Source organism: Hipposideros armiger, unplaced genomic scaffold (genome assembly GCF_001890085.2).
Source record: "Hipposideros armiger isolate ML-2016 unplaced genomic scaffold, ASM189008v1 scaffold_180, whole genome shotgun sequence".
NCBI classification, from domain to species: domain Eukaryota; kingdom Metazoa; phylum Chordata; class Mammalia; order Chiroptera; family Hipposideridae; genus Hipposideros; species Hipposideros armiger.
The window spans coordinates 397,614-412,825 of NW_017731530.1; the positions used below are offsets into that span (position 1 = coordinate 397,614).

A 15,212-nucleotide genomic window follows, 5' to 3' on the forward strand; every position below is an offset into this window, starting at 1 on the left:
CTTTACAAACTGTTGAGTGATAGATACCCTCTATAATTTAGTGATAATGGTCTCTTAGCTTAATTTATTATACTTTATGGACAAAAGACTCACATATCTCCTTTTTATCTCTTACCAACCCTGTGAGGTCAGTAATAAAAAGGTAATTTTACTGAGCAGGGAGCTGATTCTTAGAAGGCTGTGCTTTCACAAAGGTCCACGGCTGGTAAGTGATGGATGCAAGCTGGAACGAAACCATCATACTCCCGCTTCATCATTAGTGTGTTTCTACAGAGCCTTGGGTCCTTGCTCTAGCTGCCTTTACACTGGGCCCCCTGAATCTTCTAAGAACACGCTCTACCCTGTTTATTGCCAGAACTTCGTGTTATCATTTTACCCGCCGCAGCTCCTGCCTATCTGCTGAATTCTCCTCTGAAATCAATCTCAGGCCTCGCCTGTGGTATCAGGATGCTTTCCCTGAATTCCATACCATTCAGTTTGTACCACTTTCTAAAAGAATGGGTGGGGGCAAAAGTATGGAAATAGATGAATGTGACCCCCTATTAATTTTAAACTGTGTAGAGGGAACAATGATGTCCTTTCTCATTGTCTACTGGTTTAGGGCCTTACTTATACTAGATAATTCATAAAGCTTGTTGAATTTTATTAAAATCAAGGAGGTTGTGTATTTATACATTAACTATGTTAAACTATTTGAATTATTAGAAACAGCATAACTAAAGGGAAGTATCACACAGAGAGGAAAAAAAAATACTAAAATTTTGAACTTCACTGAAAAGCATGCATCATTTTGGTATAAGGGCAAATTTTTATATTTTATCTGTGTTAAATGTGCTGTTCTGTTTAATGCAATTGAATTATAGGCCTTCTATTGTTGACTTGTCTTTATTAAATTCTAGTTAATAATTATCTATATATTTTGCTAACTTTAAAGGTCTAAAATAGTAATAAATTAAAATATGATTTTAATAGGAAATATAAGTAGGTTTTGAGACTAATGATTAAAAGTCTTTCTACATTTTAATTATTTTAATATATTTTATATTTTTCCTTCTTTTCTATTTTCCTCATATGCCAGTAAGCCAAGTACAACTCATTGCATCTAAAGGAAATGGTGAAAAGCCGCTTACCATGGACGAAATAGAGAACTTTAGTCTCACTGTTAATCCATTAAGTGACAGACTTTCCCTTCTAAGCACCAGCAGTGAGACGATTCCAATGGTTGTATCTGATTTTGATCTTCCAGACCCACAGATAGAAATACTTCAGAGTTCTGATTCTGGATGTTCACAGTCCTCTGCTGGGGACAACTTGAGTTACGAAGTTGACCCTGAAAACGTGACTGCCCAAGAAGATTCTCAGATGCCAAATGCAAGCTCTCCAGATGAGGACGTGCAGCAGGTGGTGCTGGACCTGATATGTAAAGTCGTAAGCGGCCTCGAAGCAGAAGCTGCATCAGTTACACCGCAGCTAGAAACTGAAGCTATGCCCCCACATCACAGTGACATAGACCCAGGCGAGGAGGCAGTTAAAAGTGAAGATCAGTCCACCCAGCAGAGTCAGAGCACTTTGCTGAGTAACGAAAGTTCTCAGTTTCTGTCTGTGTCTGCAGAAGAAGGCTGTGAGGGTGTGGCAAATGGAATCTCCCGAAATAGCTCCTCACCGTGTATTTCAGGAACCACACAGACTCTCTTTGACTCTTCTGTTGCTTCCACAGAAACCAAATCTAGACAGAGGAGTCACAGTAGTATTCAGTTCAGCTTCAAAGAAAAATTATCAGAAAAAGTCTCAGAGAAAGAAACAATCGTTAAGGAGTCAGGGAAACAGCCAGGAGCAAAACCTAAAGTAAAGCTTGCCAAAAAAAAGGACGATGACAAGAAAAAGATGTCAAATGAAAAACTCAAACAAACCAATGTATTCTTTAGTGATGGTCTGGATTTAGAGAACTGGTACAGCTGTGGAGAGGGAGAAATTTCTGAAATTGAGAGCGACATGGGTTCTCCAGGATCACGGAAATCTCCTAATTTCAACATCCACCCTCTCTACCAACATGTGCTTCTGTATCTCCAGTTGTATGATTCATCGAGGACTCTTTATGCTTTTTCTGCCATCAAAGCCATCCTGAAAACTAACCCCATTGCTTTTGTAAATGCCATTTCAACCACTAGTATAAATAATGTGTACACTCCTCAGCTGTCCCTGCTTCAGAATCTGTTGGCCAGACATCGGATTTCTGTTATGGGCAAAGACTTTTATAGTCACATCCCAGTGGACTCAAATCACAACTTCCGGAGTTCTATGTACATAGAAATTCTTATTTCCCTCTGCCTATATTTCATGCGAAGCCATTACCCAACTCATGTCAAAGTCACTGCACAAGATTTAATAGGCAATCGAAACATGCAGATGATGAGCATAGAGATTTTGACACTCCTCTTTACGGAGCTGGCAAAAGTAATAGAAAGCTCAGCAAAGGGTTTCCCTAGTTTTATCTCTGATATGTTATCTAAGTGCAAAGTTCAGAAAGTAATTCTTCACTGCCTGCTGTCATCTATCTTTAGTGCACAGAAATGGCATAGCGAAAAAATGGCAGGTAAGAACATGGCTGCTGTGGAAGAAGGTTTCTCAGAGGACAGCCTTATCAATTTCTCAGAGGATGAATTTGACAATGGCAGCACACTCCAGTCACAGCTTCTTAAAGTTCTTCAGAGGCTCATTGTTCTAGAACATCGGGTAATGACTATCCCTGAAGAGAATGAAACAGGGTTTGATTTTGTCGTATCTGACCTGGAACACATCAGTCCCCATCAGCCCATGACGTCTCTTCAGTATTTGCATGCTCAGCCAATCACATGTCAAGGCATGTTCCTCTGTGCGGTGATACGAGCTTTACATCAACACTGTGCTTGTAAGATGCACCCACAGTGGATTGGTTTAATCACATCTACTCTGCCTTACATGGGAAAAGTTCTACAGAGAGTGGTTGTTTCTGTGACACTACAGCTTTGCAGAAACTTAGATAATCTAATTCAGCAGTACAAATATGAAACAGGATTATCTGATAGTAGGTAAGGGTTGATTTTTAACTTTGTTATTGACATTTTTCACATATGACTGATTAGTCATCCATAAAATCAGTCACAATTTGAGTAAATAGTGGGTATCATTAGATTATAAATAGTACATTATCTTCACAAAGAAGATCATTCAGCTTTGTGAGGAAGAATAACAAGAGAATCAAGACTGGGGGACAAAAAGGGATATTTAAACAGGCCTTTTTTCTCCTAAGGGCTGAAATTTCTCCTAAGGGTAAAAGTAATAGAAAGTTCATCAAAACGTTTCCCTAGTTTTATCTGATGTTATCTAAGTGCAAATTAATTTTACACTAAAATTAAAATTACAAATAATTCTTTTCCCATCTGATTTTATTTCTTGTTTTGGAGGCGAATTCCATCTGTATCCCCAGGTCATGTTTCAAATTAGTCTACAAAAATTAGCCAGATGTTTAGTAGACTGGTTTCTGGTTTATCTCCTGTATAACCTCAGCTACTACATGTAAAATATAAGGAAACTGCCTGTAGTATTTAATATTGATATGCCTGCCATTACACAGTTGCTAAAGATTTACTGGCAATATATTTATTTTATATAGAATTTTTGAGCCAAAAAGAACTTTAGAACATTTAATGCAACTCATTTATTTTATAGATTATGATATAAAATCTAATTTTTTTTCTTTTAGTCATTTATGTAATATTTATTGAGCACTTACTGTGTACATAGCACATGCTGGACATTTATTGTACTTTTGGTAAAACATGAACTTTTCTTTCTCAGAACTTGTGTTCAATGAATGCATTTTATTTCAGGCCTCTGTGGATGGCATCAATTATTCCACCAGACATGATTCTTACTCTTTTAGAAGGGATCACAGCCATTATCCATTACTGTTTGTTGGATCCTACTACGCAGTATCACCAAGTAAGACTGTACAAATATTTGACTTTTTTTTAAAAGACTACAAAGTCTAATGAGTCCCCATTCATAAACCTCAGTAAGTGATATGTTTTCCCCCGACTTTACTAGCTTTTGGTCAACGTAGACCAAAAACACTTGTTTGAAGCCCGCAGTGGAATCCTGTCCATCCTTCACATGATCATGTCTTCTGTGACGCTGCTCTGGAGTGTGCTGCATCAGGCCGAGTCTTCGGAAAAGATGACTGTTGCTGCATCTGCATCTGTCACCACCATTAATCTTGGAGCCACAAAGGTTAGAGAAGTCATATTTTATCTGGGGCTCAGGAACCTGTTCAAGTATTTTCCCAAAGATTATGTTCAGAATTTGCAAATAATTTGAGTAGTATATGGCACACTAATGGATTGAATAATTCATTATCAAGTAATTTTTAACCGTTTTATTGAGATACGGCAAAGTATATACAATATAATGACTTTTAAAAAATAAATTTGCAGAGTAGTGAAACTAACACCACAGTATAATTTTCATACATGTCTGTCACCACAAAGACTCCTCATTGCCATTCGCAGTCACTCCCTATTGCCATCCCTAATCTCAATCAACAATCTGTTTTCTCTATATGTAGATTTGCTTTTTCTGAGCATTTCATGTAAATGGAATCATATAGTATTTAATCTTTCGTATCTAGCTTCTTTCCTGTGTCATTAATGTTTTTGAGGTTTATTCATAAATGTTACAACTCTGATCCTTTTTTTGGCCCTTTTATGTTGACATTTTATACACAAACCCTCCTGGAACATAATTTAGCAATATGTACAAAGAGCTTTAAAAGTTTTATAGTCTTTGTCCTAGTAATGAATTCTAAGGTAATCATAACTATGCAAAGACATATTTATAAGATATTTATTATAGCCTTATTTAATGGCAAACAAAGAAATAGAGTATTCTAAGCAATAAATAAGGAAATGGTTAAATACATTATTCTTTCAATGTTACATTATGTAGCCACTAATAATCATGGTTTTGAAGAATTCTAACTGGATAGGAAAATGCTTTTTTAAAGTTTAGTGAAATAGTGATGTTATATAATGAACAACTACTGTATTTCCAATTATGTAAAATAAATTTATCTGCAGAAAAAAGAAAGGAATACAGAAAGTTCACATGTTAATAGTGATTATCTGAGAATGATGAAGATTCATGGTTGTTTTATTTATTTATTTTTGTAGTTTAGTTTATTTTTTTATAGCTGAGCCATCCTGCCACCTGTTAGCTGCTCAGTGGCAGCTCGGCTCGGGCTGGGAATCAAACCGCTGTTGCTCAAAGCTCGCACTCTTGAGTGAGCTCTTAACCAACTGAGCCACTTGGCCGGCCCTAATGGTTGTTTTAAAAAAAAGTTTTTCTTACACTCTCAAGTATTTTCTAAATTTTCTACTTTATATTTAGAAGAAAATTATATTAAGTTTAAGTGTGTTATGCTATGTCAGTTGTCAGATTGATATCCCTCAATTACCTAGACCTGACTTCCTAGATTTGTGAATCACGGGACTATATCTGGATTTGGGGGAAGGGGAAAGGTTAGAACCATTAGAAAATTGTGTCTAAGTAATGACATTTGGATTAAACTATGCTTTTTTTGTTGGTCAATTTTACTTAAATGTAAAACTCCTCCTCTCCCCCTTTTGTAAAAGAATCATAACAAATGTTAATTTAATTTCATATACAGTTCACCCTTGAATAATTCAGGGGTTGGAAGCACTGACACCCTCCCCCATGAGGCTGAAAATCCATGCATAACTTTTGACTTCCCCAAAACTTAAATCATCTCCCAGTATTCATAGGGGACTGGTTCTAGGACCCCCATGGATATAAAAATCCAAGGATGCTCAATCCTTCTAAATAAAATGCTGTAGAATAATACATGCAGTCAGTCCTCCACATCCATGGTTTCCTAACCACAGATGGAAAACAGTATAGGTATTTATTGGAAAAAATCTGCATATAAGTGGACCCTCAAAGTTCAAACCCTCATTATTCAAGGTTCAACTGTGTTGTGTTTTTCTGTTTCATCACACTTGCATTTGGCTGATTGTTGTTATTTTATAGGTTGTTGTTTTTTTCCTTTTGAAATTTTAATGACCATAGTTGCATCTTTTAACACCAATAAAGTTTACAATTATTTAGGAAGTAAAACATATAAGTATTATATGTTATTTCAAGAAAAACTAAAAGTACAGTTTAGTTATTAATGCTTTCATAATTTTTAGCTTACTTGTAATTTGCTTAAATTGTTTTAGAACTTGAGACAGCAGATCCTTGAATTATTGGGCCCCATTTCAATGAATCATGGTGTTCACTTTATGGCAGCCATTGCATTTGTATGGAACGAAAGAAGACAGAACAAAACCACCAACAGGACCAAGGTATATATTTAACCATTTGGTACTTTTTGTTTTTTCATTGGGTAACTATTCGGTGAGTGCAGCAAGTCCTCACTTAACATCGACAATGGGTTCTTGGAACTGTGGTGAAACAACATATAATAAAACCAATTTTACCATAGGCTAATTGATATAAACAAGAGTTCAGTTCCTACAGCTTCTCATCAACGTTATAATGAAATGTTGTTAAACAAAATGATGTTATTCAAGGACCTGCTGTACATGCTAATTTTTGACTCTCCATTAGTTGCAGTAGGGCTGGGATTAGGTGGGTAAGTAGAAAAGCAACGGTTTGGCTGCATGTTTAGATAATGATTTATTGCCTAAATTTCTTAAGTATAAAAGGCATTTTATGTGGTAAAAGACATTAGTATGATATAGTTGTATTTATATATAAATGGTAATATAAATGGTATTATAGTACAGCGTATTATTTAAATGCTAGTTATTCAGGGTACAAAACAAAGATATGGAGAGTTTTCATTTCAACTTGTTTTTATTATGACGTGATAGCTTAAACAATTTGTTTCTAAATATAATTCATATATTAGTTTTGACTGGGTTATATAAAATTGTATTGCTTTGTGACTTTGAAAGCTTGATAAAAGTAATCTATCTATGTTAGAAGTAAATAGAGACTCATTAGAATATTAAGACTATTAAATTTACATTCACATAAGATATATGATTTATCCAGCTAAAAGTTTCTGATCTGTTATTTTTGTGCTGATTTCACATTACATATATGCTAATATTTCTAAAGTAATAAAAATAAATAAACATTCCACTTATATGACATTATTTTATATGAGGATTTAGTAGTAGATATTACATTGGACAGAACTGAAATCCTGGACTATGTAAAAGCAGTCAAGGACACGTGGTCTAACATGACATTGAACACATGCATTTTTCTCTGCTTTCTTCTCAAAAATAAAAGTAAAAGAATTAAAAAAAAAACCACAATGACCAAAAAATAATAATAAATTGGAAAAAGTGATCAAATAAAAATAAGTGTCAACAAAATTTTGCACGATGAAAAAATACATGTCTTAGCTGTAACTGACTTATTAGAGTAGAGAAAGCTGATATCTAAGTATCTGTGAGAGGGGAACCACTTCCTGCTATAAACCACAGATGGTCTCTGGAAGTAGAGTATCAGGTACTTTTAAAGGCAAAGGGTTAGGATCGGGCCAATATCTGGTGGATTGATTGAATTGAAGAAGCAGTTAAACCTCTTCTAGATCCTTTTTCCCCAACACAAGCCACCACCTATTTAACTCTATCGCAGCAGGAGACTGGAGTCAAGTTTACTCTGTGACAAGTTTGTCAAGAGAGGCTCTGGATTCAAGGGCACAAGGTTCATATAGAAGTTAGACTTCATGCTGAAAACAGGAGCATTCAGGAAAAGTCTACATACTGAAAAAGGGGAATCAACCTCACCTTAGTGCGACGGCTGGAAGCTATCTATATGCCCTTCAGGTAGGAGATTTGAGGATTCCTCTATAGGAAAAAAGACCAAGAAAAAAGACCTGTAGCTACTGAAGTTTTTAAGTCTTCTAACAAAAAACCTAGGCTGCTATCTCTACACAGGGAGGCCCATCTATCCACTAGTCTTGCACATATGTGCTTGACGTCCCATCACTTTTTAATTTTGTTTTGAAAGGCATTGATAATGTAGTTGTTAAGAGTACAGACTTTGAAACCAGATCCCTGGGGTTCAAATCCTAACTTCTCCACTCATTAACTATATGAACTCAGAGTAGAAATACTACTTCGTGATGTTGTGAGAATCAGAATATATACATATATATATATATATATATATATATATATATATATATATATATATATATATACACATAGTACTTAGAGCAATACTTGGCATTTAATAAGTACTCTGCAAATATTAGTGATATTATTATTCCTCATATTTAAATAATGAGTAGAGATGAGAATTAACAGTCGCATGAAGAAAGTCTCTAATATGATAGTCAAAGACCAAAACAACTAGGTAAAAAAGTCAAAAGAAACAAGGCAGGTAACAGAAGACAATGTAAACAATAATAATTTCTTTGAAGTGAAACTGTATTGCATCCGTGAAACAAGAAGAGGAAGACGATTGCAAAAATTAAAATTTTTCTTTGATACTATATTTTATAGCAGAAGCAAAACAAAATCAGTATGAGAGTTGCATGCAAAAGTGGTATATATCAGAAATAGAATGCAAATTTTAAGATGTGGAAAGTAGGGGAAAGGAGATAAGAAAATTGGATTAGTGATACTGGAGGTTCAATATCTTTTTGCAGAAAGAAAGAATAGAAAAAAATAAGGGGAGAAAAATATCAAAGAAATAATATAAGAAAATTCCCCAGAAATGTAAATAATGAGTTTCCACAAGCACTGTTCAAAAGAAATCTACACAAAGATCAGCATAGGATTTCAGAGCATTGGAAATAAAGAGAAAATCTGAAAATCTTCTAAAGGAAAATATTAGCCCTATTCAATGGAATAATGATAAGACTTGTCAATAGCAACACTGGAAATTGTGATTGGAAAATTAATTTTAACCTATAATTCTTTACCCAACCAAACTATCACTCAAGGCATTTTTGAACCATGCAATATCTCAAAAAAAAAAAAAAAAAAAGAAAAAAAAAAGTGCCACAAACTCACCCTTTTTCAGCTACTGGAAGATGCTTCTTCACCAGCGGAGGAATAACCAAGAAGAAAGAAGAAGATGTTAGAAATAGACATTCTAACCCAGAAGAAAAGGAAAGGGGGTCTCTAGGCTCATGGTCACAGGAGAGATATCAAGATGGTACTGTGTAGCAAGCCAGGGTAGAGCAGAAAGACATTGAACCAGATGTCTAAGAAAAAAAGAGAAGAGGAGGAGGAAAAGGTAGACGATTAACTACCTGATGTGTTTGAATATGTAATTAGAGATTTACAGTTTCTGGAGCATTTAGGATGAATTTGAGATAGAAATAGAGAAACCAAGCAAACCAAAAAAGCAGTTTATTAACTCTAGGAAAAACAAAAAGCTGTGTAAGAAGAGAAATGCAATGATAGTACAATACACAGCATAACCATAAATAGTCATGTGAACACTGGATGTTGATTTAAATAAAGTTATGGTATAACTATGTTGGGAGGATAAGGAGAAAAGTGTAAGAGAACTAAACCATTGCCTTCTAAAGGAGGAAGTCAGTAGGTAATATCTAAAATTGAAAAAAAAATCATGAAATGAGAAAAAATATAACTGTGTATTATTCGGAAATAATATAAAAGAGCTAAGAGTTGAGCATGGTTGCTTTAGGGCACAAGAAGGGATAGGGCACTGCAATTTTTTCTTATCAGGCTTATTGTCCTGTTTGATTTTTTGAAATGATGTACGTGTATTAACACTATATTGATTAAAAAATAAATTTTACCTAACATAAAGGACTTGCAAAGTCCTTTATATTGAGTCCATAAATACTCTCGTTTCTGTGATTTCTCTTAAAAAGACTTATGTATACACTTATATATATAAATACAATGATGTGCTACCCAGGTCATTCCTGCAGCCAGTGAAGAACAGCTTTTATTAGTAGAACTGGTTCGCTCAATCAGTGTCATGAGAGCAGAAACTGTTATGCAGACTGTGAAAGAAGTTTTGAAGCAGCCCCCATCCATAGCCAAGGACAAGGTAAGAAGATCTTTTCTTTGCTTTTGTTTATAATTGTATCTCAGAAATGATGCTGGTAGGTAAGATTTTTTTTTTGTCCAGTAATGTCCTTTTACCAACTCATATAGTATTAATACATACTGCAGAGATGAGTGCATGTGACCCTCACGCTGCCAAAATGAAAACAGTCATCCCTATCTGCAGTGACTTGGCCATCATGACCATTCCGGTAGCCAGTGTACAAGCACTTAACCGCTCATATCTCTCTTAAATGTACATCTGAGCAGTCAAGAGCTGTGTAACCTAATTCTTAGGAGAGGTTTTTCTGGTCATTTAAAGGAAGAAAACAGAAGCGAGAGCCCAAGGTCTGCTTCCCTCGGTTGTTGCCTTTTTCACAGCTTCTTTATTGCTTTCCCTTTGGAATGAAACTCTTAATTCTGTGAACTCCCCATGCTTTGCCATAACCTTAGTTGTAATTGATGTCATATCTTGACCATGTATAGGACTGTGTTTCACAAGGGCTACAGAAAATGAATAAGTCTCTGGGTTCACAGTGCATTGTCTCTAATTAGGGAGGCGTCAAAATCTACAAATAGTATAATTATGGGTTTAATAAACTTTTTCTGCTCTTTGTGCTAGCAATACTAAGAGGTCATATTTACTTAGAAAATATTTACCAACTTCAAACATGAGACTTTAAGCCAAGCCAATATAGAACTAATCACATCCATAAAAAAATGGTTACACATATCTGAAAATGTTGAATCCTTTTTTCCTTTTATCTTTTTTCTTGAATTGCCAATAGGAAGAGTGTGCTTGCATCTGTAAATAGCAAGTGTCCTTAATAAGTTTTTAATAATTTCCTTACTATTTTGAAATCACCTCTGGGGCATTTGTGATAGGATTTTAAATTTGCCCATAAAAGCTCAATTCAGCATAATATTTTGATCATCTACTTGTGTCAGAGATTGGGCTATGTGTGCAGGATATGAAAACAAGAGGGAATTACACACACACACACACACACACACACACACACACACACGCACGCACGCCACCTGCCACCCCTCTGCTCTCAGTTTATTCAGTTATGAATAGATTAGATACTTGATTTTTGTTTTTGTGATAACAGGAGAAACCTTCAAGGGAATAGTCGCTACTAAAAAGGAACAAATTGGTAAATGTCAGTGGTCATCAGTATCATTTTGTTATCTATTACTAATTTTTATGGAGAGGTGTTTTCTTTTTATTATATGTTATACTCAGTACTATCTTTAGTTAAAGACTACATTTTAGGCTATTAGTTGTTTCCAAATAGAACTACACTAATTTAACAGAAATGTGTGGTACAATAGATTAAAAATCATATTTTATATAAAAAAATCTCAGCCTAATTCTGATAGCATCAACCAAGCATAAGCTGACTAAAATAAAGCTAGTTTTGATGTGTATAGAGAAAAAGGAACATTTAAAAGGAATGGCTCAAGTCAACCTTTGATGAATAGTTGGGGGAGGAATTGAGAATCTTTTGAGTCCTTCTATCCATTTTTAACTTTTTTAATAGCTCTTGTGTTTTTTCTCTACTAAATGGAAGAGAGCTGCATGGTTTTTTATGACAAACTTGTGTTTGATTTTGTTTTAGTTTTTTTTTTATTAAAAATTGGCAGAGTAGTTGCCACAATGAAAAAGCAAAGGCGGCCTTTTTCTTCACTATAAAATTGATTTCTTTTGTTTATAGAAACATCTTTCTTTGGAAGTCTGCATGCTTCAGTTTTTCTATGCTTATATTCAAAGGTAAGATAACCGATGTGGATCTCTCCTTACTGCCTAAGTAATATATATAAAGGTTAGGAAACAGGAGAAAAGCACCTGAATTCTTAAGAAATTGCTATTTGCCCCCCAAAACTAAAATAACAAATGCTAGAAACAGAGAAACATTGTTTATGGATATTTTAATACAAGTCACTGGGTATCTTAATGACCCAGCCATGCAAATCCTACAAACCTAAAGACATATGTATATTTAAGATACAGTGGATGTTAAAACACTGAATTGTAAGAAAATCATTTAAATATAAATGATTAGCTGAATCCTATTGAAACCATGCCTATTGCCACTGAATGCATTTTTATTTTGATGTAGGTAAACATGTGATAACCTAATATGATTTTTTTAATGTTAGGAATGAAGATATGAAAATATCTTTTTGTTATGGCATCTCAGTTTGCATTTAGCTGACTCTTGAACAGAAGTTAGTTGATTTGAATTTTGATAAACGTTTCACTGGAGAACCTGAATCTTAATCCTTCCTTATAGGGTAATTGCATTTCAGTCACCAAACAGCTTCAGTTTGTGATCTATAACCAACGTTTACAAAGTTAGGTTATGCAGTGTATTTAAACTGGTTGTGACTTAGGGCAAGGACTGCATAAAAGTCTGAATTTAGACACCCAGAGGTGTCAAGGTTAAGATCAGACTGAAACAAAGGTAATCTTAATTTCTCTAGAGGTGAGAGACTGATTTCAGGGTAGATTAACAGCCCTCCCTTAGGTGAGACAAACTCATAGGTGAAGAAAAAAGAGCTAATGTAAGAGAGAAGTGGAAAGAACAGGATAAGGAGGAGGTGATTGTGACATTAGCAATTAAACTGTGATTTATTGCAGTTATATTTTACTTTTGAGAGTCCATGTGTTAAAAACTGGGGTTTCTATAGCAAAATTTCTAGACTAATAAATCACACTGTGTATTTTAAATGTATTTGATTTTCTTTTAATGTAATATTTGTAGAAAATATGAAGCTTTTAGGAATTTTGTTCTTTCAGTTTTCAGAGCAACTATTAGGAACAGTTGTTTAAAACTGTGGGATAATATAAAGAAAATTAAAGTTTATGGTGGCTATATATATATATACATATGCATATATATATATATGTATAAAAACTATATTTATCTTGCAGAATTCCAGTGCCCAATTTAGTGGATAGCTGGGCATCACTGTTGATACTTTTGAAAGACTCTATACAACTGAGTCTCCCAGCCCCAGGGCAGTTTCTTATACTTGGGTAAGCAATTTCCCATAATATTATTTCAAATAAAAGAAGAATGTGCATTGTCCTACTTGCTATGTGACAGGTGTTTTGGGTGATCATGTTCTCTCGCTACCTTCTCAGAATTCTCAAGGTATAAAACTAGGTGTATAACATGAGGCCTGTAAAAAACAAGGGGGCGGAGGAGTATGGAGAAGGAACAGTGTGTGTTCACACATGTACACATGTAAAGGTGCTAATGTAAACCTGTTGCAACCAGTTATTCAATGAGGAGAGAATATGGGATTAGAAGTGGAGGGGGCGAGTAGGCTAGCTGAAGGGGAACTTCATAGAGGAGAATCATTTGAGTTCAAGGCCCTGAACATAAGCAGGCTTAGAAAAGTCATTTTCTCTCTGTGCCTTGGAGTTTCCTTAGCTATGTTAATAATTTGTATGATTATTTGATAAATTCCAGTCACCCTTACTTAACTGCAGGCACCATGATTTCATGGACAGTGTCTGTTTTTGGCTCACGATTATTCTTGGTTCACATGAAATACTTGCTCAGTGAATAGTGGTGGTGGGAGCAGAAAGCCTCCTTTCTAGGAGGTGCTGCGAGACCAGAAGGGGAAGGGTATACTGCGGCAAGCTTGGTACCTTGTCTGGTGGTTTGATTATAGAATAGGATGCAGGCCATGGAATGGTAGGTGGATGAAAAGGGAGATGAAAGCTAGATGGAGAAAGAGTTTGCATTGTAGTATAAAAAATTTGGTCTTGGGCAGGGGGTGGGATTGCAGGTTTTCAGGAGAGACATGACTGGCAAGTTAGTAGGAGTGTGGATCAGAGGAGAAAAAAGATGGACTAGGAGTCTGTTTCAAGTGGGAGGCAGGGAGTGCTCATGAAGCATGATGATGTGATTGAAAGAACAGGACAAAGAAGGCACAGGAGTGAGCAAAGGAGATAGAAAAGGAAATATCAGAAAGCAAGAAAAAAAGCAGGTATACTCAGTGTTGCAGAAGCTTAGAGAAGTTAAGAGGGCATAAGTAACACCTTCAGAGAGATTAAGGAAGATGAGGAATAATAAAAGGCCATATTTCATGATGATTTGGAGAGGACTGGTGATTTAGGGAAGAGGAGTTTGGCAGTAGTAAGCATAGATGTTAACAGCAAAGGGTTAGAATGGGAAATAAGTGTGGATTATTCTCTGAAGACATTTGATCATGAAAAGAAATAAAAATGATAAGGTAGCAAGAGGAAATGGGATTTGAAAGCATCATTAATGGTTAGGAAGACCTGAGGGTGCTAAGCTGTTGATAGCAAAGACTCTGAAGCGGTACCCTGCCTGGGTGCACAGCCCAGCTTTTTAACTTCTGAGCCGTGTGCCCCTGGGCAGGTTATTTAACCTCTCCATCCGTGAAATGGGCATGACAATGGTGCCTGTTTCATGAAGTTATTAAGAGGATTAAATGAGTTAAATATTTGTTAAATTCTTAGAATGGTGCCTAGTCTATAATAAATGTTGTATAAGAGGAGAGTGATAGAAGATTCTAGAGAGTAGGGGGCTCATTGATGGCACCAGATTCCAGAGACAGCAGGGAGGAGAGATGGAGAACAGCGAATGGCAGCGGGTGTAAGAGTGAGAAACAAGGATGCATTTCCTCTAATATAAATACGTAGACTTAATTTCTACCCTATTGTCCTTAGGGAGCTAAGCAATTCTGGCTTAGCAGCCAGTGGTCTAGAAACTGTTGACGTGGAGAAGAGGGAAGGTGAGGGTTCTTCAGTAAGGTGGCCTCAAGTTTCCTAGTAAATGTGGGGATGCAGTCTCCTGACAGGAAGGAAGCAGAGGGGAGGCGGAGGGACAGTGCTGGGAGCTGGAGAAAAGCCCATCAGCCTGTAATGGCTGAGTAGCGCTGAGGGCCGGGCCCAGCCAAAGCGAGTTCAAGATCCTGCAACACAATGTCAGAGCTCAGGATGGCCCCAGCACCCTCATGCTATCTACACGCATTTTCTAAATCAGAAAGCTGAAGGAGTTTTAGACATTAAAGGAGTAACGAAAAGAGCTGCGGACTCAATGTCTGCAGTTCCTGGGTCAG

At 35.9% G+C, this 15,212-nt stretch overlaps 1 protein-coding gene across 1 annotated transcript in view; it reads left to right on the top strand.

Annotated features, from left to right (window-relative positions):
* The window catches only part of DOP1A (DOP1 leucine zipper like protein A), a 92,011-nt gene that overhangs the window by 61,877 nt on the left and 14,922 nt on the right, over window positions 1-15,212 (top strand). The window contains exons 22-28 of the mRNA XM_019652491.1: window positions 1,079-3,068; window positions 3,870-3,981; window positions 4,087-4,269; window positions 6,276-6,401; window positions 9,976-10,110; window positions 11,828-11,883; window positions 13,048-13,152. Coding sequence (XP_019508036.1) covers window positions 1,079-3,068; window positions 3,870-3,981; window positions 4,087-4,269; window positions 6,276-6,401; window positions 9,976-10,110; window positions 11,828-11,883; window positions 13,048-13,152 — 2,707 coding nt within the window. The remainder of the gene's footprint in view (window positions 1-1,078; window positions 3,069-3,869; window positions 3,982-4,086; window positions 4,270-6,275; window positions 6,402-9,975; window positions 10,111-11,827; window positions 11,884-13,047; window positions 13,153-15,212) is intronic.